We start from the raw sequence: 26,579 nt of genomic DNA on the forward strand, positions 1-26,579 counted from the left end.
GGTTTAGGTGGTGATAACACTGCAGCATTTAACTGGTGCGTTACACACCCTTACACACATTGTGATTTGCAATATATTGCCAGCTCAAATATTATGAAACAGTTACCACTATGTGAACTTCAAAGTGGTTTTGGATGATATATCGCCCAGCCCTACCACCAACTTGGAAGGCTTTAAAAGAGGATTGGGCAAGTTCATGAAGGAGACGGCTTCAGGATGGCTATGCTCTGCCTCCAGGGTCACAGGCAGCAATGCTTCTGAACTGAGCGCTTACTGTCTTTCCCATAGAATGTGGCTGAGCTCTCAGCCCAACCTACGTCACAGGGTTGTTGTAGTAAACTTGGGGAGAGGGAGCCATGTGCACCTTTTGGGTTAGGAATGCAGTGGTACCTCAGGTTACAAACGCTTCGGGTTACAAACACTTCGGGTTACAAATGCCACTAACTCAGAAGTAGTACCTTAGGTTGAGAACTTTGCTCCAGGATGAGAACAGAAATCACGTGCCAGCAGCGCGGCAGCCGCAGGAGGCCCCATTAGCAGAAGCATACCTCAGACAGGTTAAGAACTGTTTTGGGTTAAGAACGGATCTCCAGAAAGAATTAAGTTTGTAACCCAAGGTACCAATGTAGATGGAATTTTATATATATATATATATATATATATATATATATATATATACACACACATACACACACACACACACACACACACACACACACACAGAGAGAGAGAGAGAGAGAGAGAACCCTGGGAATTGTGGTTTTATGAATGTCCAAAGAAGCAAGAGGGAAGTGAGCAGGTAGCTGCCGAATTTCTGAAAGGTTTGCAGTAATACAACCATGTAAGAGGCCCAGAAAAGTGACCAGAGGATAGGTTGATGATGCCTTCCTGTCATAGCATCATCGTATGGCATTTGCACTTCCTCCAGCTACTTTTATGCACACCTGGGTAGGGTGTCCATAAAAGAGAGAGAGAAGGGATGTGCATCTCGCCTTTTGACTTCCCTCCGCAGTTGTAGGTTGGAAACTGCTCACCACAGATTTTTTTTTAAAATGATATTTATTAAGATTTTAAAATTACAGAGAAAAAAAGAAACAGAAAATGAAGAACAAAAATAGACAAGAAAAAAAGGATTAAACAATACAAGTCAATAAAAAGAAAAAAGAGAAAAAAACAGAACACACAATACATCAAAAACCAAAAACAAAAGCAAACAAAAAATTTAAAAACAAATCCAATATTCCCAAATCTTTATCTTTCGTTAACTTGTTTCATCGACCTCCTCGCACCTCCCTTTTTTGTATTCTAGTTATTAATTATCTCAGCAAATCCTTTCCATCTTTCACTATATTCTGTCAATAATTTACCTTAATTTATTTTAGCCTTATCTTACCATAAAAAGCCCTAAAGCTTAAATCTTAAAACTTATTTATACATAATTCCTTATAGCATTTCTACTAAAGCCAAATAGTTTCATTCCAGCATTTTTTCTAACACTCATTAATTTTACAATAATTCTCTAAATAAATTTTTAAACTTTTTCCAATCTTCATCCATCGTCTCTTCTTCCTGGTCTCGGGTTTTGTCAGTCCTTTCTATCCTTTCCATCTAGTCCATCAACCTGGTGACCTTATATCTGAGGCTCTTAAGTCTTTCCCATGTCCCTTCTGCAGGTCTTCTTCATGTTTATACCTGCACTTTACTTTGTCTTCTGCTGATCTTATTCTTAATTTCCTTCCTTTCTCACTGAGACTCCAACTTTACAATATCTTTATGCCTTCTCGGCAGGTCAGCCCATTCTCCATAGTCAGCACTAAAATCCAAAAAGTATTTGAGGGCATGTTTCAAAGTCCCTCCAAGGTTAAGGGCCCCCACAACTCCAAACTTCCCCTGGCCCGAAACCAGATCCCAAAAGTCAAAACATCCCTGCATAGGGGGATCTATCCAACTTCCCATCTCCAAACTGAACAGTACTCCATCACTCCAAATCTGACTTTCTCCAGGTTCAGTCATCAGAGACAACTTATGTTCCTGCAAGGCTGCGGCTCTCTCCTTTTCTATTACTTGAGGTTCAGCAACAACCTCCTCCTTTGTCTTCTGCACACCTTGCCCTATCAAAGCAAATTCCTGGGTTGGTTCTTGAGTGGTTCCTATATAGGTATTCACTGTTTGCCCAAGATTGCTGACTGCAACAGTCATCAAATCCATCTTCTCATGTAGCTGTTCCAGTAAAGCGCTTTTCTTGCAAAAAGCAAGCACTAAAAGCTCTTCTGGGCACATTCTTGTTCAAGGCCGATGTCTGGTTCCCATCCTCACCACAGATAAAAGAGAATATCCCATCAGTTGGTTAGCTGCCCACCTGCCACCTCCTCTGCTCTAGATGTTATCACCTCCCTAGCTGCTTTTTGTAGGAGGGAAAAGCCCCAGGGGGGTCATATGCAAATAGATTGCATGTAAATAGGGAGTTGCCTTTATTTTATTTTATTAGAGAAGTGGAGACAGTTTGACGGGGGTGGAGGGAGGGGCTCTGCTTGTGGTTTGGAGCATGGGATGGATCTCCCTTATCTGCACTTTCTGGAGCAATGAATTAAAGAAAACATTTAAGCTGTGTGTACTTTTCCAGTTTTTGCGTTTCTTCAGCCAAGTGATCTTTCAAAAAGAAAAGCATCTATTAGTGAAAATAACCCATAGCGTGCATTTAGTATAGAAAACTGCTTTATGGAGTATTGTGTCTTGGGCACCCTTGCATACAAAAATGTGTGTGTTAGGAGAAATCTGATGAATTTTCACAAGGCCTTTCTTTCTGAAAAGGTTTTATTGAAGTAAATCAAAACAAATCAATACAAGAAGAAAGTAGAGGAACAGAAAAGGAGTGCAGTATATCTAGGAGCAACTTAATATTAGGTGGGACTAGATGAGCCTCAGGGGCCCCTTCAAAATCTACAATTCTATGATTCCAATATCAAGTAGGTAGAATGCTTAAGACCATTAGGACAGCCAAATTTCATACCATACCATGGAGAGGAAGTCCTGCAGGTCTTTATTTGTTGCATGTGAGATAAAGTCCCACCAAACGGCATACCATTTTTCACGAGGACTTCAACAACAACAGCAGCAGCAACAACAACTGATATAGAAATATGGAGAATCAAATTTAAGGTTGGAGAAAATGGCAGTTTCATCTGCCCAATTCTGGAACCTCATTCTAGTTCTATCTCTTGCCAAGCAGGCGTGGGAGGATTTTTGTTTAACCTCACCCCCCAGCCATTTCAAAATCTGTTTGCGCAGAGGAAAAAATGGGATGAGATTAAAAGTGTTTGTGACTCCCAAAAAATCAGTACCCGTAAAAGCTGCAATCTATTGTCAGCCTAATGTGGATCTCATGTGATTCATTTGAACTTGCTCTGTGCTGGAGGCATAATGCTGTGCTCAGTCCTTGGTTAGCTGCACAGCTCTATCTCAGGCTGGAGATCGGGAGGGTGGAGCAACTCCCCTTTAAGGAAAAGTGTGCAGTGTCTGGGAATTTGAGAAAATGAATGGAGAAAGGTCCGTCCCCCCTTTTCCTAACATGCAAGCTTGAAGCTAAGTGCTGGAAGATACAGGACAGGTAAAAGGAAGGACTTCTTCACACAGCACACCTGAATGGCTTTTAAAATTAAAATAGAGGAAAGAGCTGTCATTGGCTGCTGGCCCCAGTGGCTGTGCTTAGCCTTCCATGGTCGGAAGCAGCAATGCTTCTGAGTATCAGTTGCTTGGATCTGCAGAAGGGTAGAGTGCTCTTGTGCTCAAATTCTGCTTGTGGGCATCCCATTGGGGTATCTGGCTGTGAGAAGAATAGGATGCTGGACCAGATGGGCCACTGGCCTGATCCAGCAAACTCTTCTTAAAAGACCGGCTTGTGAGCATGCTCCTTACAAGAACAATTGCTTGTAAGGCCTTTCCATTACTGCAAAATGCTTCCGACTCCTTTATCTTAGGTAATCCTTTTACTGCAACCCTATAAGACAGGGGGTATTATAATCTTACTTCTGATTAGAGAGATGAGTTTAAGAGATCATGACTGGTGCAGATTTAATGCTGCTTCCTTCCTAGCCTGGCTAAGCAAAAGCATTAGCATTAATCACAGTTAAGGTCGTTGCTGATCTTTCCCTTGAACTTGGCGAAAGCAGGATAGAAAGATTAAACCCCAGAAGGCCAAGGGGATGCGATCAAGGCTACCTCCTCTTCGTTGTCTTTCACTCTCCTGATTAAGGCAATGGGGAAATGATGTTACTACTGCACTTGGGCTTACTTGGCTTCAGGTGAGACTTCTCTCCAGGGCTCTGCTCACTTTCACTTGTGTAAACAGTTGCAATTGTTTGTGGCGCAGAAAGGAAAAAAGAAAAAGGAGCAAAGCCCATTCTCCTTCAGTTTACATTCACAGAATTATAGAGTTGGAAGGGATCCCCAGGTGTCATCCAGCCCAACCCTCCATAATGTAAGTATCACATTGAAAAAAATTCCTGGCAGATGGCCACCCAACCTATGCTTAGAAACCTCCAATGAAGGAGAGTCTACCATCTTCCGAAGGAGTCTTATCCCCTGCCAAATGGCTCTTACGCTCAGAATGTTCTGCCTAATGTTTAGTCAGAATCTCCTTTCTTGTTGTTTGAATCTCCTGACCTCTGGAGCATGCAGAAGCAAGCTTGCTCCATATTCCTTGTGCTAGCCCTTTAGCCCCTTCTCCAGGCTAAACATACCAACTCCCTTATGAACCTCCCTTTCTGGAGGTAATTCATGCTTTCCAGAGGACACCAAATGACCAGCTGTTTACCAGTCTAGTAAATCCATCATCTAGGACAAATTACCCTTTTCCTTCTCCCCCACTTTTTTATTTTTAACAAAAGCTTTTGAGGCTCTTGGGAGAAGCCTGGCCAATACTCTTCCTATTAACTTTTCTCTTTCCACATTCTAAAAAGACATGCAGGTGGTGACTATTTTGCCTGAACCCCGCCCCCCCCCATGTGCATTGGCGGAGTGCACACAAGCCCACCCTGCATAAGCCCACTGTCAAACAATAACTAAGTTTGTAAATGAAATGATTTGCATCAATTTAGGGGTCTTCTGCTCTCCATCATAACAGGTTGCCCTAGGGTGAGCCACAGCTCACAGGTGGAGCTGGTGTGGAGAGCTTTATCCATTGCACTGAATAAACACATTCCATTATTGAAATCATAAGAACAGAAGAAGAGCCTGTGGGGTCAGGCCAGGGCCCCATCTAGCACAGCATCCTCTTCTCACAGTGGCTGAACAGTTGCCTATGGAAAGCCAGCAAGCAGGACCTGAGCATGAGTAGCCCTCTCCTGTCCTGTGGTTTCCAGCAACTGGTATTCAGAAACATAGCTGCCTCCAGCTGTGGAGGCAGAGCATAACTCTCCTGGCTAGTAGCAGTCAATAGCCCTCTACTCCATGAATTTGCCTAACCCTCTTTTAAAGCCACCCAAGTTGGTGGCCATGCGGCCTCCTGAAGGATTAAGTTCCATAGTTCGAATATGTGCTGTATGAAGAAGTATTTTCTCCACCCTGAATCTTCCAACATTAAGCTTCATTGGATGGCCACAAGTTCTCATGCAGTGCTTTATTTTATTCCATGCATCATTTTACAAACTTCTATCACCTCTTCCTTGCCTTTTCTGTAAACTAAAAAGTCCCAAACTCTGCAACCGTTCTTCATAGGGGAGTCACTCCACCCCTGCAATAATTTTGGTTGCCTTTTTCTGAACCTTTCCCAACCTCTACAGTTTCCTTTTTGAGGTCAGATGACCATATTTAGTCTTTGTGTTCCAGAGCAATGCAATATGCTCCCTTACTTTCTCCATATTGACTGTATTCCATAGACTATCCCGCCACTCCTTCAGAGTTAAGTTAGGGTTTACCCAGGTTCAGTGCTCTTTCCATGCACGGGTCCACAATTTAAAGATCTGTGTCCATGTTTTTCTGGGGGTTTTTTTACCACAGAGCTCCCCACGAAAACACAATCTTTAAACTGAAGCACAACAAATGGTAATTGGGGCTTTCAGTGGATTGCTGTTTGCTCTGATTCAGCTTTAAAGAGCCAAGTTTTTTGTGTAGAAAGCTCTGGGACAAAAAAAAACCACAACCCTTCTCAGACATGGAACTTTAAAGTGCACACTGTGTGTGGAGAGCTCGAAGGAAAGGTAAGTGTGGCTGAGCCCTTTATAATCTCTTTCCAGTATATTTGTAGCTGTGGGCATGAAGAGGATTAGTATGTACTTTAGAAGCTAATTCTTGTAGTCATCAGATTAAATAAAGCTAGCTTCGGATTACCTGTCCCGTAACAGAAGAAACTTCTTCAAAGGCTGTTTTTCAAAATAATTGCACAGGTTTGCGTTTCCACCATGGAATCATAGAATCACAAAATTGCAGAGTTAGAAGGGAAACTGAGGAGCAGTTAGTCCAACCCCCTGCAATGCAGGAATCTCCATTGAAGCATCCATGACAGTTGGCTATCCAACCTCTGCTTAAAAACCTCCAAGGGCATCCACCGCATTGCAAGGAAGACCTCCTTTCTTGTCACTTGAAGCCATTGACTTGGGTTCTATCCTCCAGAACAGAAGGAAACAAGCTTGTTTCATCTTCCTTGTGACAGCCCTTCAGATATCTCAGTCTCCTCTTTTCCAGGCTAAAGATATGCAACCCCCTCAACTGTTCATCAAAAACTGTTTTCCAGACCCTTGAGGGCAGCTCTCCTCGGTGCACATTCCAGCTTGCCAATATCCTTCTCTAATCGTTGTGCCCAGAACTGGACCCAGATGTTGTCTAACCGAGGCAGAATAGAGTAGTAGCATGACTATGAATGGGACTATGAATTATGTTGATTCAGCCTAGAAAAATATTAGCTTTTTGCTGCTGCATTATGCTGTTAGCTCATGTTAAGACCGTGGTCTACTAAGGCTCCTAGATCCTTTCTACATGCCCTACTGGCAAGCCACATGATCCCCATCTTGTATTGATGCAGGTGATTAAACCTGCCTAAGTACAGAACCTTACATTTGTCCCTACTGAAATTCATTGCATTCCACCTGACCTTGTGGCTGTCATTCCACTTGGGGGCTAGTAGGATTTCTAGGAAGCATATTCAAAACATGCTTGACGTTAATAATGTCAGAATGAGTCAGTTCAGGTTTGCAAGGCTTCAGTGTGCTTGTGGTTAACAAGGAAATTGACAGGTGTTGAAACAAAATTTAAGACAGTGGGATTTCATTTCCTACAGAAATTTACTGCTTGTTCATTAAGGACCAGCTGTCATTCCTTATTTATGCCCTTCATAAACATCCTGGACTTCATGATCTTTCCTCTGGTCTCTCTAGCCAGGCAGAATTTACAGCCTGATGTTGTAAAGTAAGTAATGGAACTCTTAAAATGTTTTTTAAAAATAAAAAATGTCTCCTCCCCCCCCCCCCTTCGTAAATCAATTTGTTTTGTTTGTTGTGCAAGTGCGTGAAACTTAGTGCATAAAGTATGCAGGATGAATGGTTGTAGGTGTGAGAAACCTCTTAAGATAGCTTGCTGTTTCCTAGTTATGCTGGATCTCTCAGCGGCCTTTGACACCATCGACCATAGCATCCTTCTGGACCGTCTAGAGGAGCTGGGGGCACTGTTATACAGTGGCTCCGCTCCTTCCTCCTGGGCCGTGTCCAGAAAGTGGTGTTGGGGGATGAGTGTTCAGACCTCTGGGCTCTCGCTTGTGGGGTGCCTCAGGGTTCCATCCTCTCCACCATGCTTTTCAACATCTATATGAAGCCTCTGGGAGAGATCATCAGGGGTTGGGGCTGGGTGGTCACCAGTATGCAGATGACACCCAGCTCTACCTCTCTTTCAAATCGGAATGAGTGAAGGCGGTGAAGGTGCTGTGTGAGTGTCTGGAGGCAGTTGGAGGATGGATGGCAACTAATGGATTGAGGTTGAATCCTGACAAGACAGAAGTACTCTTTTTGGGGAACAGAGGGTGGGTGGAGATGCGGGACTCCCTGGTCCTGAATGGGGCAACTGTGCCCCTGAAGGACCAGGTACACAGCCTGGGAGTCATTTTGGACTCACAGCTGTCCATGGAGGCGCAGGTCAATTCTGTTTCCAGGACAGCTGTCTACCAGCTCCACCTGGTACGCAGGCTGAGACCCTACCTGCCCGCGGACTGTCTCGCCAGAGTGGTGCATGCTCTAGTTATCTCCTGCCTGGACTACTGCCATGTGCTCTACGTGGGGCTACCTTTGAAGGTGACCCGGAAACTACCAACTAATCCAGAATGTGGCAGCCAGACTGGTGAGTGGGAGCGGCCACCGAGACCACATAACACCAGTCTTGAAAGACCTGCATTGACTCCCAGTATGTTTCTGAGCACAATTCAAAGTGTTGGTGTCGACATTTAAAGCCCTAAATGACTTCGGCCCAGTATACCTGAAGGAGCGTCTCCACCCCCATCGTTCTGCCCAGACACTGAGATCCAGTGCCGAGGGCCTTCTGGTGGTTCCCTCATTGCAAGAAGTGAGGTTACAGGGAACCAGGCAGAGGGCCTTATCGGTAGTGGCACCCGCCCTGTGGAACACTCTCCCATCAGATGTCAAAGAGATAAACAACTATCTGACACTTAGAAGACATCTGAAGGCAGCCCTGTTTAGGGAAGTTTTTAATGACTGATGTTTTAATGTATTTTTTTATCTTTGTTGGAAGCCGCCAAGAGTGGCTGGGGAAACCCATACAGATGGACGGGATATAAATAATAAATTATCATCAGCAGCATCATCATTATTATCATCAAAAGCTTCTAGAAAGAAATAGTTCTAGACTTGCCTTGGCAATCTTTCGTCCCTTCTGCCTCAAAAGTCAGTAACAGAGGAATTTGGGGGGTAGCATTCAGGGACGTGCTTTATACCGCTGAGAGATGAGATGCTGTGACCAGGGCTTGGTGTTGGGGTTCTGCATTTATTTATTAAATTTTATTTATGGCATTAATACACCATTCTTTTCTGCAAACAGCTCAAGATGGCATAAATAGCCCCCCCCCCCGTTTTATCCTCATAACAAACCTCATAACACGCCCCTCCTGCCCAGTGGGTTAGACTGAGAGGCAAGGACACACCCAGCAAGCTTCATGGCTGAGGGGAGGAGGATTTGAACCCCCAGGCTGTGGACTTGATCCAGGAGGGAGTAGCTGAACCCCATTCAGAACGACGTCTCTCTGAGCAAACAAACCACCCACCTGCAGAATCTCTGGCGTGTCACTGTTGGGTTTCTGGACATTAGTCATCTGTTTATTGGTTGCAGGCCCTGATCCAGCACTGCTACATCTGGGTCTGATGCTAAAAGGGGAGAGAGCTGGATGTCATCAGCATTATGATGGGACCTCCCCACCCCCAAGTGATACCTTACAGCAGTTTTGTGTAGACGTTTGCTGGGAGCAATGGAGAGAGCCTAGTGGTAGGTTAGGCTCAGAGGCAGTGACTATTCAAGGTCACACCCAGTGAGCATAGCCAAGTGGGAAATTGAATCTTGGTCTCCTAGGTCCTAGCCTGACACTCTAACCATGCTGTCTCTTGCAATTGTCTCGGAGTGGTCTCATTACTTCTTTCATGTGGAATGGAATCGGCACCTCCACAAAATGGGCACTAATCCAAAACCCAGGTCATTTTCCAGCCTACTATTATTAGCCCTATTATTAGGGTGGTGGTTGAGTAAACAAATGTCTGGCCACACCATAACAACTTTACTTGCTCAACCTTGATTATTATTATTATGCTCAACTTAATTACTATTAAGCTCAAAGCTTTCTGTTATTAAATTTGGACATTTTTTTCCTTACTATCTTGACCGACTCCTTGGTTTCCCCCTAAACAATCTCAGGAGTTTTACCTAAGCAGGTATCTCCAGGTGCACCTCAAACTTTATCATGACATGGGATTGATTGATTATTTTTTTAGTTAGTTAGTTATTATACCATCCAGAGCAGGTAACCTCCCAGCCACTCAGTCTAGAACAGGCCGCTAACAGTTCCCCAGTTTTATCTGGATTGAGCTTCAGTTTGTTGGATCTCTTCCAGTCCATTACTGAGCCAAGACAGTGGTCCAGCACATCTGCTGCCACACCTGCAGATGTAAAGGAGAGGTAGAGCTGTGTGTCATCAGCATATTGATGACAATGTACTCCAAACTTCTGGATAACTCCACACAGCGGTCTCATGTAGATGTTTAAATAGCATAAAATCGAACCCAGAAGAACCCCACATTGAAGGCTCCACGGGGCCACAGAACACTCCCCAGGCATCACCCTCTGGAAACATCCATCCAAGTAGGACTGGAAGCACCACAAAGCAGTGGAGTGGTGGTTAGATTGTCGGACTAGGACCTAGGAGAGTTTCAGCCATGAATCTCACTGGGTGACTTTCGACTAGTCACTGCTTTCTCCCAGCCTAACCCACCTCATAGGGTTGCTGTGAGAATTAAATGAGAAGAACCACGTACACTACATTGTACTCTTTGGGGGGAGGGGGAATATGTGGTATAAACGCAATCAATCATCGTACGTGTTTCACGTGTTTCACACAGAAAATGTTGGATCTGAATATTCTTCTGCCTTCAATCACTAGGGATATGATTTATCAAGTTCCTTTGACCTTATATTTAAAACTCAAATTTAAAACACTATAAAAATGAATGTTTTACAAACTGTATAAATATTTCAAAAGGTTTTCCAACAGCCAGAAGAGGTGGGAAACATCTGACATGGGGGGTGCAGGGGGAAATCGATAAATTGCACTTAATGTTATGTACAAAGAAATTCAAAGCTCTGCTTTGAAATTATTTGTGTTTGGGATGCTTGTAAATATTTTAAGATGGGCTACTCAATAGTGTGTAACTTCTCCTTGAAGTTATTTAGGTTTCAGTAGGAAAATGGAAGGTGCAGAAAGCCGTCTTCTTAAGTAATATGTGCTTCCTGCGGATAGTCTGCTGGGTGAGGGGGAAGTTTAAAAGTTTAATTGCAAATGGTATTTTTAGATCCCAGTTACTCAATTTGACTTGAACTGTGTTTACTGATGGTTACTAATTTTATGAAACAATGCATTTCTAAAAGGAGAACATTTTTCTGTGGGAAGAATATAACAGTGGAAAATATTGTTTGCTAACAATTCCCAAACTAGTTCTCATGAGAGAACTGCTGGCATGCCTCAGAAAAGAGAAAAAATAATAATTAAATAGCTAAGTGCTCCTATTAAACAAAAATTATTGTTTGATGGGGTCAGTATAGATGATGTCCTGAATCCTTTTCAATTTCCTGGGTGTTGTGCCCAGTGATGGTTAGAATCTAATAGAGGATTATGTTGCTGAGCTAGTAAGACAAGTTTATTTGTAAGACCTTGGCTGGCCTCTTAAGGGTCCTCATTAGCTTCCCAAAAGAGTGAGATGTGTTGCAAGAGCTATGCTGCATCTCTGCGTGATTTGCTGTCCTCATCTTGCTCAGCTCCCTTCATTGAGGACTGGTTGTTCTGCTGTGTTTTCATCAGGTATGTATTATCAGATCAATCGGTTGCTCCTAGTGCACAAACAGCTTTTGGAGAAAGGCTATCTGTCTCTGCAAGAGTTTCTGCTGTAGGCTTGCATCTTCAAGCCTGCATGTTTAGCCTGGAGAAGAGGAGGTTAAGGGGTGATATGATAGCCATGTTCAAATATATAAAAGGATGTCACATAGAGGAGGGAGAAAGGTTGTTTTCTGCTGCTCCAGAGAAGCGGACACGGAGCAATGGATACAAACTACAAGAAAGAAGATTCCACCTAAACATTAGGAAGAACTTCCTGACAGTAAGAGCTGTTCGACAGTGGAATTTGCTGCCAAGGAGTGTGGTGGAGTCTCCTTCTTTGGAGGTCTTTAAGCAGAGGCTTGACAACCATATGTCAGGAGTGCTCTGATGGTGTTTCCTGCTTGGCAGGGGGTTGGACTCGATGACCCTTGTGGTCTCTTCCAACTCTATGATTCTATGATTCTATGATTCTATGATTCAAGTATAATTGCTGAAAACCACAGGAGGAGAGAGTGCACTTGTGGTCGGATCCTGCTCGCTGGTTTCCCATGGGCATCTGATTGGCTCCTGTGAGAATTGGATGCTGGACAAGGTAGGCCATTGGCCTGATCCGGCTGGTTGTTCTTATGTGCTTATGCTCTTAAGGCGGAGCTGGTGCCATAACTATTTTAGTTCTGTGTACAATTGGTACCCAGAGCTTCCAGGTCCATTCATTTCCGTATCAGTAGGGCTGGGAAGACTCATTTCTGAAACACAGAATTGGAAGGCTTCCTAATGGTCATTTAGTCCAACTTAGGGTTCCCGGGGACAGTCCCCGGATTCACCAATCTGTCCCCGGACAAAATCTGCACTCGCCCTCCAGTGGTCTCCCGGTTTTGGGAAGCCGGTGCCTTGTGTGTGTGTTTTAATGCGTGTTTTCCCAAGACCAGCAAGCGCCTTTACTCAACCTCTCTCCCCCCCACCCACCAACCTCTTTTTTTGGTGTTTGTGTGTTTGTAGATGGGCTTCTCTGCCTGCCTTGTGTTGAGGTGTGCGACCGACAACTTTGGGGTCCCCCCCCTAAAAAAAAGGTCAAGAACTCTGGGCAACCCTTTCCTAAAATAAAGCATGAAATTCCCCCCCCCCCCAAAAAAAGTGTCCACGGATTCCTTGAAAAAATTCTAGTAACCATAGTCCAACTCCCTGCAATGCAGGAATTACAGCTAAAGCATCCCTGATAGGTAGCCATCCAACCTGTTTAAAAACCTCCAATGAAGGAGAGTCCACCGCCTTTTGAGGCAGTCTGTTCCATTGTTGAATGGCTCTTACCATCAGAAATTTCTTCCTGATGTTTAGTTAGAATCTTCTTTCTTGCCATTTGAACCCATTGGTTTGAGTCCTGCCTTGTGGGGTAGAAGAACACAAGCTTGCTCTGTTTTCCATGGGACAGCCCTTCAGATAAGGTGGGCAGCATATCACATCTCAGTCTTTTCCCTGGAGAGCTTCTGCTGGTCATTGGGCTTCACGGAGCCATGGTGTGAAGGCAGCACCCTACATTTCTAAGTACACCCTCCTATTTAATATAAAGAAGTGTGTCCCCCAGTTTTCAGTTGCTTGGGGAATCCTAACGTGTGCACGTGCATTGATAAATAAGGGAATTATCTGCCCATTGCCTAGCAAATAGTAAATTTCTGCTCCAAATCCAGCAACATACCTTCTCAACTACTGTAACACTGCCTTTGAAAAGTGCCTAGGAACTCCATCTGGCTCAGAGAGCTGCAGCCAGACTGTTGACTTTGGCTGGTTATAGGAAGTAGATGACTCCCTTGCTGCAATTTAAAGGGCTGGTTATGAGCTATAAAGCCCTAAGAGGCTTAGGTCAGGACTCTGGAAAACTGTATTCCCTCATATGAATCTGCCTGAGCTTTGAAATCTTTGGAGGAGGCCTTTCTCTCTGTCCCACCCCCTCCCCTCACAGGCACAATTGGTGAGGATGTGGGACAGAGCCTTCTTCGTGGCTGCTCCGTGGCAACTTAGGAACTCCCTTCTTAAAGAAGCCAGACTTGCTCCTTCCTGGCTGTCCTTGTGCCAGCTGGTGAAGACCGTTTTATTCTGACAGGACTTTGGGAATTGGCTGCTTTTAATGAAAGAGTTGGTGCTGTGATGTTATGTGCATTTTAATAGACTTGCTTTATACTTTATTGTTTTAATTTGATTAGAGTTCAGTTACTTTTAAACTATTATGTTTTATATCTTTTTAGCTTTTTGTATTTTATCGGTGTTTGTTTAAAATTGCGTCAGCTGCTTTAAACTGCAGTGTGGGGGAAAGGTGGGATAAAAATAAATATATATTTTTTAATTATTATTTCCTGCAGGTAAAAGACACGGTTTACTAATAGTACTATACTATAGTAATGCTATTATTACTGTACCATGCCTTTTTCCTATATAGGGACTCATTACCATAAAGCCACCCCCCTCATTAAAAACCGGCAGTTCCCCAAAGCCTGTTGGAATAAGAAGGTTTTCACCAGCCAATGGATGAACAAAGCAAGTGAGTTCCAAAGGCACTCCCTTATTGCACAAACAGGGTGCTGTTAACTGGAGGGCCCAACCCACTCACTTTGATGGAAGCAGGTCCACATGCACAAAGCTTGCTGCTCACACATTTCTGCTTAATCAGTTAGTCAGAGTGAATGGGTTGCCCTTACACAAAGCTCCACCTGGTCTATGGAGCCACCTGTAGGCCTTCTTGCCATGGCAGCTGTACCTTTGCCCACAAACTTCACCACGATGCAGTCGAGACTGCTCTGATTCTCGCTGCTGTGAAACAACCTTTTCTCCCCATGACTTGTGGTGGGTGGGTAATTCTACACCAGATAAACCCAGCAGGGAAGTGCACTTTCTGTTTTCATTCTGTTCCCCCCCTGCCTCGTTTTGCTCCTATTTATTCAAAGGCATTTCATCACATCAGGCTTAAAAGTCAAGCGTGCACTGTTTATTTTGGCATTACTAGTTACCAGCTCACATTGGAATTTAATTGCCTCAAATTAGCTGTGTTTGGGACAGGAGGAGAAGGGATCTCTCAGGATTGTCATGGGAAAGCGAGGAGCAGAACGTGATGGTGTGAATTTCCCACATCCTGCTTCTTAGAATTTTAGTACCTTAGGCTGTGAATGAGCTTCAGTGGGGATTAGAAAACTGGTTTCTCCCAAGTCCTAGTGTGATACTCTACCCACTACAGTGGTGCCTGGGGTTACATATGCTTCAGGTTACATACGCTTCAAGTTACAGACTCCGCTAACCCAGAAATAGTACCTCGTGTTAAGAAGTTTGCTTCAGGATGAGAAAAGAAATCGGGCTCCGGCGGCGCGGCAGCAGCAGGAGGCCCCATTAGCTAAAGTGGTGCTTCAGGTTAAGAACAGTTTCAGGTTAAGAACGGACCTCCGGAATGAATTAAGTACTTAGCTTGAGGTACCACTGTATATCATGTTGACTCCATTGACCCCCACTGACACATATTGCTTGGTTACAGTTGTGTAGCATGAATTGCCAGCACCTGGGGCAGGGCAAGTGGGAAGCTGGGGTGCATGCCAGGGGTGGGGCCTTCCCCTCTCAGGCACTTTCCTGCCTCCCTCCCTACTTGGTGGGCAGTGGCAGTGGCAGTACATTCCTGCTCCCTCCCTCTTGGCCACGCCAGGCAGCACACCGGTAGCAGTCAGTAGCAAGGTGCAGGTATGGAGGGCAGACCAATGAGCACCCATGCTGGCTGAGCAAGCCCTCGCCTCTCGGCCAGCCCAGGCAGACATCCAAGGAAAAGGAGGCACCACCCAGCCCCAAAGGGCGAAGGCCCAGCCCGGGTGTGGACTGCCTCCCACATCTCTGGAAGACGGGAGGAGCACAGCAGGGAGCCTGTTGTGGAGGCGGCTGGTTGTGCCTCTCATGATTTTGCCCCCCTGCTACACTACTGCTTGTTTACGATGCTTAAATCTCACCTCCTGCCAGCCTTCTCCTCCACCCCATATTTGTGGCATGCATCTAACAGCACTTGATTTATCAGGCTGAAGCAAGGTCCGCAGACACATGTTGTGTTTGCTTGGAAGAATTCAAAGTGCTGCATGTTGCTGCTACCACTGGAACCTTTCAGCTGTTTGCTGTCTCCTCTCTCGCCTTTCAAAGATGGTTTAAGAATTAAAATTCACAGTGTAAAACTGAGTGGAGGGGTGAGCATGCTGTCTGTGGGCCTGAAACGTTGACTGAAATCCTGGAGAGCTGCTGCCAGCCGGGACAGACAGTGCTAAGGTAAAGGTACCCCTGCCCGTACAGGCCAGTCTTGCCAGACTCTAGGGTTGTGCGCTCATCTCACTCTATAGGCCGGGAGCCAGCGCTGTCCGAAGACACTTCCGGGTCACGTGGCCAGCGTGACAAGCTGCATCTGGCGAGCCAGCGCAGCACACGGAACGCCGTTTACCTTCCCGCTGGTAAGCGGTCCCTATTTATCTACCTGCACCCGGGGGTGCTTTCGAACTGCTAGGTTAGCAGGCGCTGGGACCGAACGACGGGAGCGCACCCCGCCGCGGGGATTCGAACCGCCGACCATGCGATCGGCAAGTCCTAGGCGCTGAGGTTTTACCCACAGCGCCACCCGCGTCCCACAGTGCTAAGGTAGAGATTCAATATTTTTTGGTTTGATTCAATATTAGGCAGCTTCCCATTTCATTCAGCTCCTTTTCTTTTTAAAACCGTAAGGACTAGAATCTTGACAGCCTCTCCTCCTTACAGAGGGGAGGAGTTGTGAGCAGGAGCCATTTCCCGCATTGGCAGGGGGCGTTCCAGCCCCCTGCCCAGCTGGCCTGGCTGGGGGTAGTAGCGCTGTGCTTCTTGATGTATAAGCAATTCATATCCCATCTGCTTTCAAAACACGATTGCAAGGTGGCTTGCCGCCGCCATAAAGCCTCAAACAATATGAGCACGAAACCTATTAAGCCCACACCATAATAAATCACCAATTAGCAACAGGAGCAGGAATCCTTGCAAGTAGCAAGAGGGCGTAATAGCAGGCAAGGCCGCTGTAGCTTTCTGAAGCCTGGGATGGGTCTTTCGTGAGCTAAATCACAAAATGAGAATCTGCCCACCTTTTTTCTGTTTGCATGAATGTGTGAAACTATCCTATTCCTGACCCCTACCCCCAGCTGACTGGAATGAGATTTGGAAGACGGGCAGCTTTCAAATTGCAAAAGGCAGTTTACAGTTTCTATTGTGGGTAATACATTTTTCAATAAATGTGAGCAAACATTGGGTTACAAGGATTTTTTTTTTTTAAGCCAAGCAGTTTTTGATTAGATTCTCCTCCTAATTGCCTTTTTATTTGGTCAGGAAAGGGCACTGGTAGATATTAATTATAAACCTCAGGTCTCAGCCAACTGTTTCCTTTCTCGCACTAGGGACAAGCAATCCCAGGAGTGTCGTGGGATGAGAATTCTCACACTCTCTAGCTCCTGCAGATTGGTGTAAAGAGAGAGAATTTACACATATACATTGCCTCATGGAGAGGTGAGTTCAGGGACAGAAATGAGTTGGCTTTGTTTGCCCTTGTACAGCCTGCTGCAGCCTTTCCCAATCTGATGCCCTCCATGTTTTTGGATTCCAGAGCCCACCAGCCCCCAGCCAGCATAGCTGTTTGACGCTGGGAGCTGTAGTACAAAGAATCTGGGGTGGGGGTGGGGGCACCAGCTTGCTACAGGCTATCTTGTCCTTAAACAACTGTGTCTAGTTCTGGACTCAACAAGTTTAAAAATCTCCAAGGAAGGAGAGTCCACCACCTCTCGTGAGAGTCTGTTCCACTGTCAAATGGCTCTTACCACCATAAAGTTCTTCCTCATGTTTAGTCAGAATCTCCTTTCTTGTACCTTGAATTTGTTGGTTTGAGTCCTACCCTCCAGAAAACAAGCTTGCCCCACCTTCCACATGAAAACCCTTCAGATATTTGAAGATCATATTTCCTCTCAGTCTCCTCTTTTCAAAGTTAAAGATACCCAACTCCCTCAACCATTCCTCCTAAGGCTTGGTTCCCAAACCCTTGATCATCTTGGTTGCCCTCCTCTGCACATTCTATGATTCTGTGTTCCAAGTGGTCAATTCTCTTCTTAAATTGTAATGCCCAGAAAACAGGACCTCCGGTGGGGTAGACCGGTGGGGTCTACCCAAGGCAGAATAAATGATACCATGACTTCCTTTGATCTGGACACTTGACTTCTGTTGATGCAGCCTGTCACCACACTAGCTTTTTATTGCTGCTGCATGACACTGTTGACTCATGTTAAGCTCTTGGCATGCTAAGACCCTGAGATCCTAGGGCCCCACAGTGATGATGGAGAATTTTGGAAGGAAATTCTGCTTTTCCTTGAGGGATGACAAACATAAAAATATCTCAGAAATGCAGTGTCTTTGGGTACTTTTTGTACCCAAAGCTCTAGCTTGTCACAGTGCTTGAAAGGTCACTAACATGAATTTGCTTCTAGGTGTAGAGGCTGATGTAGAGGTTGATACGGGCACAGAAAGTGTGCATTTTGTGTGGGGTGGAGAGGATGAGCAAATGGCCCTAATGAGGGCTGAAAAAAGAGGAAGATGCCTCAGCCCTGTATACCTGAAGGAACATCTCCACCCCCATCGTTCGTTCCACCTCCAAGGGCCTTCTGGTGGTTCCCTCACTGTGAACCAGTGCAGTTCCAGTGAACCAGGTAGAGGCCCTTCTCAATAGTCATGCCTGCCCTGTAGAATGCCCTCCTGTCAGATGTCAAAGAGATATAGGACTTTTAGAAGACATCTGAATGTAGCCCTCTATGTAAAGGTAAAGGACCCCTGACAGTTAAGTCCAGTTGTGAATGACTCTGGGGTTGCGGCGCTCATCTCGCTTTACAGGCCGAGGGAGCCAGTGTTTGTCCGCAGACAGTTTTTTCCGGGTCATGTGGCCAGCATGGAAGTTTTTAATGCATGATGTTTTGCTGTGTTTCTATAATTTGCTGGAAGTCGCCCAGAATGGGTGGCATATAGATAAACTAACAACAACAACAGGAGATCTTTCTGGACTGTGCTCTAATTTTTTAAACAGCTGACCTTCCTGAGTATTTCTGGACCCTGCAGTGGCTGCATAATATGTTGTGGACTCTGACAATGTAGTATGGGATTTGTATAATAGCTACTAGGGCAGCAAAATACTACCATTTTCCTGTTCCAAATACTGTTGTTCTGAATTGCAAATAAGTGCAATTCCTCTTCTCCAAAGTGATCTCATTTATCTAGTCAGCACACAGGGAAGGATGTAATGGAAGGACGTGCATGTAATGTATTTCTGAGATCATTTTTGGGTCTGAGATTGAGAGCAGCAGCTCATGGAAGCAAGGAAAGGTGGCCTGCAGCTTGTGTAAAAAGAGCCTTCAAGACTGGGGTGGGGGAAATAAAGGAATAGAGTAGGGTTCAAATACCCAACTCAACCATGAAGCTCACTGGATGTGATCTTCGGGGCTGGTCACTCCCTCTCTCAACCTGTCTCACAGGGTTGCTGTACTTTTATCTACACACGTTTTCAGCTTTTCTTCTTAAAACATCTTGTTCCCCATCCCCCCAAAAACCTGCCTCTTTCTCCCTCCACCAGTAATATAAAAACATTTTAAATGACTATCCCAGCAAATGCAAATACTTCCGGATGTAAATAATCATATTTGTATATGGAAGCATAATACTAAAACATGTACTGAAATATTGTTTAAATGAATGAAGATAAGTTTAATTGTATCCCTGATGGTTAATACAAATTTATATGAAAAGGTTTTTTTTTAAGGCCAAACCTTCCCATCTTCTGCAGTTCCTGCAATGGAGCATCTGATTCTAAGCATTTGTGCAGAAGAGCATATGGAGATCCCTAACACCCTTTGCAGACTACATTACCCCCTCATTCTTTGTGAAGAGGAAGACACACCTTGAGTGTGTTGTGCTCATCTTGATGTCCTTGCAAGGAAGAAATCCAAAACGCTTCTGGAATATCCATAATGGAATTATTCCATAGATCCATGAAAGAATATCTATACTGGATTTTGTGCGACATTCAGACTTCTCTTTCTGAAGCTTTCCAAGTGGTATAACCGTACTCCCTTAGGTCCTGTGCTAGCATTGCAAAACCTTCAGGACTGTGGTCTCGTTATGGGATTGCATCGCATGCCAGAACAATTCTGCAATATATGGAACAGTTTGCCTCACTCCCTAAATCCTGATGGTTGGGAAGAGGTAAGGAATTTGGACAGAGGTGCATTTGCCAAACAGAGCAAACAAGTGCAGAAGAGTGGTAACAGCTCCTAACAAACATTTCAGTATTCAGCGATGTTTAACATTAGGCCCAAGAAGTGCTACAACTTTGTTTAAAAACTTGTGTTTCATTCACCAGGCAAGCCTTTATGTAGTTTCTATGAATCTTTTGGCAAGCGATCAGTCCCGGAATTTGAATCTTGAATGAGTTGCAAGAATAAACACCTTAAGGGGAGAAAGAAGAACTGGTGTAGCATTTTGAATGTTAGACTAGCACCTGGGAGACCAGGTTTCACTTTCCTTCTCAGTCATGAAGCCCATCAGGCTTCGCCTAACCTTCCTCACAGGGTGGTTGTGAGGATAAAAAGTGGAGGTGGTGAACAATGTACTTTATGCTGAGCTACTTTGAAGAAATTTGAAATATGAATGAAACATTAAACATAAAAGTGCAGTTCCATTTGAGTATGCCAAGTAGCCATGGAATGTAGAGGAAGATAGTTGAAAAGAAAGTCGGGTGGGAGGGAAGGAGCAGAATCTCTTGCTTTGTGGGGAAATGGCTGCCTAGAATCCAGAACCAGGGACTCTGCTTTTTGAAGGAAGGACACACTACAACATTTGTTTTGCAGGACTCACTTACACTTTGTAATTTTATTTTATTTTATTTTTAAACTAGATAGCAATTTTTAGAACTTGTGAGAAGTAATCAGACTGGAGTTAGGGTTTCTTATGCCAGTGCTTCTCAAATGTTATGAGATTATCCCAGAACCTGCAAACCCTACCCCCCAGTTTTGGAATCTTGCTGTGTGTAAACATTGCAGGGGGCTGGACTAGATGACCCTCAGGGTCCCTTCTAACTATGATTCTACAATTCTATAAATGCAATAAGTAAGTAAGTAAGTAAGTAAGTCTGTCTGTCTGTCTGTCAGTCAGTCAAATGCATTGGGAGAGCACCAGGCTGCCAAAGGCTGGTCTACCCTGCAGCTCTCTTTTTTATTTTTATGAACTCTCTCTCTGTGTGTGTGTGTGTGTGTAATCATAGAATTGTAGAGTTGGAAGGGACCACAAGAATCATCTAGTCCAACCCCCTGCATTGCAGATATTTTTTTTTTGCCCAATGTGGGGCTCAAACCCACAACGCTGAGATTAAGAGTCTCATGCTCTACCCACACATGTCAAAAAATCTACTGAAGACAAATGAAGCCTAAATGGTGGAGCTTTTTATACAATTATTATCTCCTTTCTATCCCACCTTCCTTCCAAGGAGCTGAAGGTGTGGTGCACATGGTTCTCCACCTCTTCATTTCATCCACACAACAACCCTGTGAGGTAGGTTAGGCTGTCACTCAGTTGAGCTTCATGGCTGAGGGGGGATTTAACTGTCGTCTCCTAGGTCATAGCCTGGCATTGTAATCACTGTGCCACACCAGCAGTTGGTGGGTGTTGCTGCAGACAGCGTTCTCTTGCCATGTTGTCAAAGGGGGCCCCACCATCACCAGGGACCAGAAACTTGCAAAATATCCCATATCAAGTAAGCACCCATTGTTTTTGATTCTTCATGCCTAGGTAGTTTAGAAAGGAAAATATTACTTGAAGTAAAAACATCCCAATGAGCAGGCTCTTTTTTGGGGATTCTGTGTTTTCTGTTTTCTCTCCTCCCATTACTATAAGAACAACCACAGAGTATCCCGAAGGCAAGGAAAATGATTAAAGTCAGTTAAATTGGCCAGAGGAGAATCCTGTAGTTTCTTGCATGGGAAAGTGTGCAAGAGAGGATTGTGCTTTACCCAACTGGTTTGACTCCTTGCATTAAATATTACTTGATCCGCCCACTCAAGGCAGTTTGAGGCTTGCTCGAGGCACGGCTAATAATATCCCAGGCTCCAGATAGCATTTAGCCCTCTCCGCTCCGTGATGCGTACTGATTTGAACATGATACTCTCTGCCCACCTGTATGACCCTTGTGCCTAGGATAAGGTTGCCAGAGGTCCCTGTTGCCTGGGGACAGTCCCTGGATTTACAAATCAGTCCCCAGACAAAATTCTGTCATTCCTACTGAAGTTGAAAAGTGTCCCCGGATTCATTGAAAAAAATCTCGTAACCTTAGACTAGGAGTCCAGGCCCAAAAGAAGAAGAAGAAGAAGAGGAGGAGTTTGGATTTGATATCCCGCTTTATCACTACCCGAAGGAGTCTCAAAGCAGCTAACATTCTCCTTTCCCTTCCTCCCTCACAACAAACACTCTGCGAGGTGAGTGGGGCTGAGAGACTTCAAAGAAGTTTGACTGGCCCAAGGTCACCCAGCAGCTGCATGTGGAGGAGCGGGGAAGCAACAGGTCTATGATTTGTTAGCTGAGATTCCTGCATTGCTGTGAACTGGACTAGGTGACTCTTTGTGCTCCTTCCATCTCTATAATGCAATGCTGTGAGACCCTGGGACCCTTTAGCTCGGTTGCAAACCTCTTTGAGTGTGGTGTGCTTGAAAGCTCTCCAACCTCACTAGGGTCAGGAAGGTTCTGGGGTGTGTGGCCCAACTGGACTATATATTTTAAGTAGTATCATACCACTTTAAACAGCCATGGCTTCCTCCAAAACATCCTGGGAATTGTAGTTTGTTGAGGATAGTTAGAGTTGTTAGGTGACCCCCTCCCCCAATTCCTTCCCCAAGTCAGCAATTTCAAAAGTGGTTTAACACTTAACATATTTGTCTGGTTAGCCAGTTCCTGGACAGGGACAGCTGGGCCACTGTAGGACATGCATTGGTAACCTCAAAGCTGGATTACTGCAATGAGCTCTATGTGGTACTGCCCTTGGGCCCATTTAGAAGCTCCAGCTGGGGCAGAATGCTGCAGCCAGATTGCTGATGGGAGCTTCAGGCTGAGGACAATTGACGCCATCTTTGAAACAGCTGCACTGGCTGCCCATCTCTTACCGCGCTAGGCTAAAGTTCCTTGTATTAAGTTACAAAGACCTGAACATCTTAGGCCCAGGGTACGTCAGGGATTGCCTGAACCCTCATCCCCCAGCTTGAGATCATTTGCAGGAGCATCGCTGTTCAATCTCTAAGTTGGCGAGGCTCATTTGACAAGTACCAATTGATCAGTTTGACATCAATATCAGGAAAGGTTCTAGAACAGATCATTAAACGGTGGGTCTGTGAGCATCAGGAAAAGGAAGCTGTGATTACTAAGACCCAGCATGGGTTTCTCAAAAACAAGTCATGCCAAACAAATCTCATCTTTTTTTTCTTTCTTTTTTTGGCAGAGTTACTTTCCTCTCCATTGGTTTCCAGCCACTGCTATTTTGAAGCATGAGGCAGACCATAACCATCATAGCTAGCAGTCGTTGATAGCCTTATCACCTGCCATGAATTTGTTCCGTCTTTTAAAGCCATCTGCTCTAGTAGCCATCCTTGCCTCCTGTGGGAGTGAGTTCCATAGGTTAACTAGGTGCTGTGTGAAGAACGATTTCCTTTTATCTGTCCTGAATCTTCCCAACACTCAGCTTCATTGGGTGTCCACAAGTTCTAGAGTTATGTTAGAGGGAGGAAAAACTCTTCTCTATCGACTTCCCCTTTGCCAGGCATAATTCTGTAGGCTTTTCCTAAGTTTCTTTAAACTAAGAATTCTGTTCCAAATGCTACAACCCTTATTCTTAAGGGAGATGCTCCATCTCTTATGCAGAATTAGCTCTCAGTATTCTCCATCATTGGGGGGGGGGGGCTGCCATAAAGGTGGAAGGTGGTGGACTCTCCTTCATTGAAGGTTTTCAATATGTCTGATGCTCAAGCTTCCTGAATCTCCCAACATTCAGCTCCCCTTAGATCCCAATATTTTGTCGGCATTATAGTTTTGGGGGGGAGATATTTCCACGGTAGGATGTGAAAGAGGTTTGTAAAATTGTGCATTATTTGAATAGGAAGTTTTTCTAAAGTTGCAACTACAGTATATGAGTGTTTCCTTAGTTGTGTATGTCCTCCCCCCCCTCCACTATTCTCCAGCCTCGAGGGCTTTTATCTTGTGTATCAGTTGATTTTTTTTTTATTTTAGAGGGAGGTGGTCTTCAGGCTAAACAGAAGAAGCTTTTCAGGTTCATCTTTTCCAGGCAGGGCATAATTAGCTGGCAGAATCCTTAGTCACAACATATTAATTACATGATTGCATTTGTGACTCACTTCCTCCGAAACATCTCATAGAAATTTAACAGCAAAAAAAATAAATAAAAAAATAAAAAAATCTGAAAAGCACTTCAATATATGAAAAGGATTTTGAATCCAAAGCAGACACATTCTGGGGTAAAAGAAAATATCCACTTAAAGAGCTTGTTGGGGAAAAAGGATTCAGGAAGCAACAGCGAGATAATCAAGATGACACTTGCCTGATATGTAAAAGGAGGGAGTTGTGGCATACTGTGGGTTGCTGGGACCCAGGGCAGGGCAAGTGTTGCAGCCCCCTGGTGGAGTGGGCAGATGGGGGGCACACACAGAGCCCACATGGCTGCCAGCGCTGGTGGTCACACACCTTTTTAGCTTGTGAGGTCACTTAGGCTGAGAGTGACTGGCCAAGGTCAGAAATCTTAGGCACTGCAAACCAAATGAGATAAAAAAACTCAACCTGGGAGGACAGTTATTTATGCTTCTTAAAACACTTGCTGAGTTTTGAACTTCCATGTTCCAGTTCTGGATCAAGTGACCATGTTCAGTAACATTGGGAACCCAATAAATAATTGAGATTTATTATCACATTGGTTTGGGTGGGAAGATGTGGGAAACCCATGATGACATCTTGGATCAACCTTGAAACTCAGAGTAGAACTGAATGTTACTGAAATGTCTTATTGGTCCTGGTTTTTGCTAGATTTTATTGCCGAGCTGTTTGATAATTAACAGTTTTGTGTTTTCATGTTAGCTGCCGTGGTAGGATTAAAAATATGTTAACTAACTACAGGCGTGTGGGGAAACTGTGGGTGTAATGACAATTTGTCTACTTATTAAGACCTTAAGATGTATTGTTGTTATTATTAATTTGCATTCATATACCACATTTTTCTCTCCAAGGTTGCTTCTTTCTTCATCTTTGGCTGTCACTCGTAGCTGAGTAAGATTGTCTTCCATGAAAACGGTCTTAGCAGTAAGTCCGTAAGTGACTGTGGAAGCCAATTCTGGATCCACATGTCCTTCCACAGTGGGAACATAGGTTTCTGAGCGGGAGTTGATCATGCTGAGGGTTTGCCAAATGTGCCTTCCTCTTGGTTCTTCCCCTCTTCATTTAATCCCCACAACAACCCTGTGAGCAGCCCCACGATAAATGGGAAAGGTGCCTCTTTTCCCAACAGTTCTGAGAAGATTGTGATGCCATATGGGCAGTTTGCACTGGTGTGCAGTGCCATCTATGTAGGATTTCCATAAAACACTCCCTCATGGAAGCTAAGACTGGCTTGTATTCGGAATGGGGGGGAAAACATTTTTTTTAAAAAAAAAATTTAAAAAAAAAATAATTTAAATCGGAATTTTTTAAAATTTAAATTGGATTTTTAAAATAAAATGCTTTTGGAGGAAAAATCTTCCTATAGTTTTCTATTTAAGTTACATTATAATCCAAAAGCTATTCATCAGGAAATAAGGATTTGTTTTAAGTTTTTCATGTGTGCTAAAATAAGTTTATTATGCTATAATGTTATTGCTTTAGTTAAATAAATTGTTAAAATTGTTATTAAGGAAATGATTATTTTTCTCCTTTCAATAAAGTACAGCAGAAAAGCTGTCCAAATATAAACAGTTAACTTATTAAACCTCACAATAATTTCATAATTATCGGTCTTTATATTTCTAATAGTATAACCAAATCAGTAATTTTTGATATAACTGTAAAAACTACTCTGAAAATTTATTATTCCAAAAATGAAACATTCATCTGGTTGTAAATATTAAGATTATACCAGCAAGAATGTCTTTATTTATTTAAATCAAGTCTTACTGACTAGTGATTTAAATCATGATTTAAATCATGATTTAAATAAAATTCACCCTTCCTGTAAGGTTTAGAAACTTCAGGTGAATGTAGTGCACACCATTTAGAACCTGTTATAGGCAGCAACCATTTCAGATGCATCCAATATGTGCATGACTGGACACATATCTCACAGGACCCAGAAGTGACCCAAAACCATCACAAAAAGGGGCAGGGGCCAAACAGGGTGTTGCAGGCTTTTTCAATGGTGTTTCAAATATACGTGATTTCATTTAAATGCACAGTGCCTTGGAACTTAACCCCTGCACAAACAGGGAGTTGCCTGTATTTGTATGTGCAGGTCTTTCTCTCATGTGAAGCCATCAAAACCAGCACTCTGGCTGAAAAGGCAACCGCCATTCCTCATATTGGATGGAGTTGGGGCCAGCACACTGGGCAGCCACTAGCTGTCAAGCAACTCAGTCTCTAGTTTTAGCAGGGAGGTGCTTCCCTGCCCTCTCTGGATCAGCAGCCAGGGAAGCTTGAAACAGGTTTTGGAGGTTTGGTAGAACTCCACACACCTGACTGGAGAGCAGGGTGTCAGGCCCCTGTTAGGGGGTTCTTAGGCTGTTCTTGGAATCTTCCAAGTCCTGCAGCTGCTGCAACCTCAGGCACAGGGTTTATCCACATTTACCTTTTGCCCTGCTCTATCCAACCACAGGTCCATGTCTAAAAACTCCATGCCTAAATGTTGTTGTTGTTTTGCCTTGAGATTTCTCTGCAG

The 26,579-nt window shown here is 44.2% G+C and overlaps 1 protein-coding gene and 1 long non-coding RNA gene across 4 annotated transcripts in view; both read left to right on the plus strand.

The window, feature by feature from the left end:
* The window catches only part of LOC310669768, a 571,559-nt gene that overhangs the window by 202,888 nt on the left and 342,092 nt on the right, over nucleotides 1–26,579 (plus strand). The window lies entirely within an intron of this gene.
* Nucleotides 1–26,579, plus strand: part of AR (androgen receptor) — a 214,015-nt gene that overhangs the window by 29,281 nt on the left and 158,155 nt on the right. Inside the window, exon 1 of one of the 3 annotated variants that reach the window (XM_083423584.1) lies at nucleotides 14,233–14,411. The exons of the other annotated variants lie outside the window; for them this stretch is intronic. Coding sequence (XP_083279710.1) covers nucleotides 14,248–14,411 — 164 coding nt within the window. The 5' untranslated portion in view covers nucleotides 14,233–14,247. Of the gene's footprint in view, nucleotides 1–14,232; nucleotides 14,412–26,579 lie in introns of those variants that run through there. 3 annotated transcript variants of the gene reach the window in all.

This window comes from Podarcis tiliguerta (assembly GCF_965153285.1).
Source record: "Podarcis tiliguerta genome assembly, chromosome: Z".
NCBI lineage: Eukaryota > Metazoa > Chordata > Lepidosauria > Squamata > Lacertidae > Podarcis > Podarcis tiliguerta.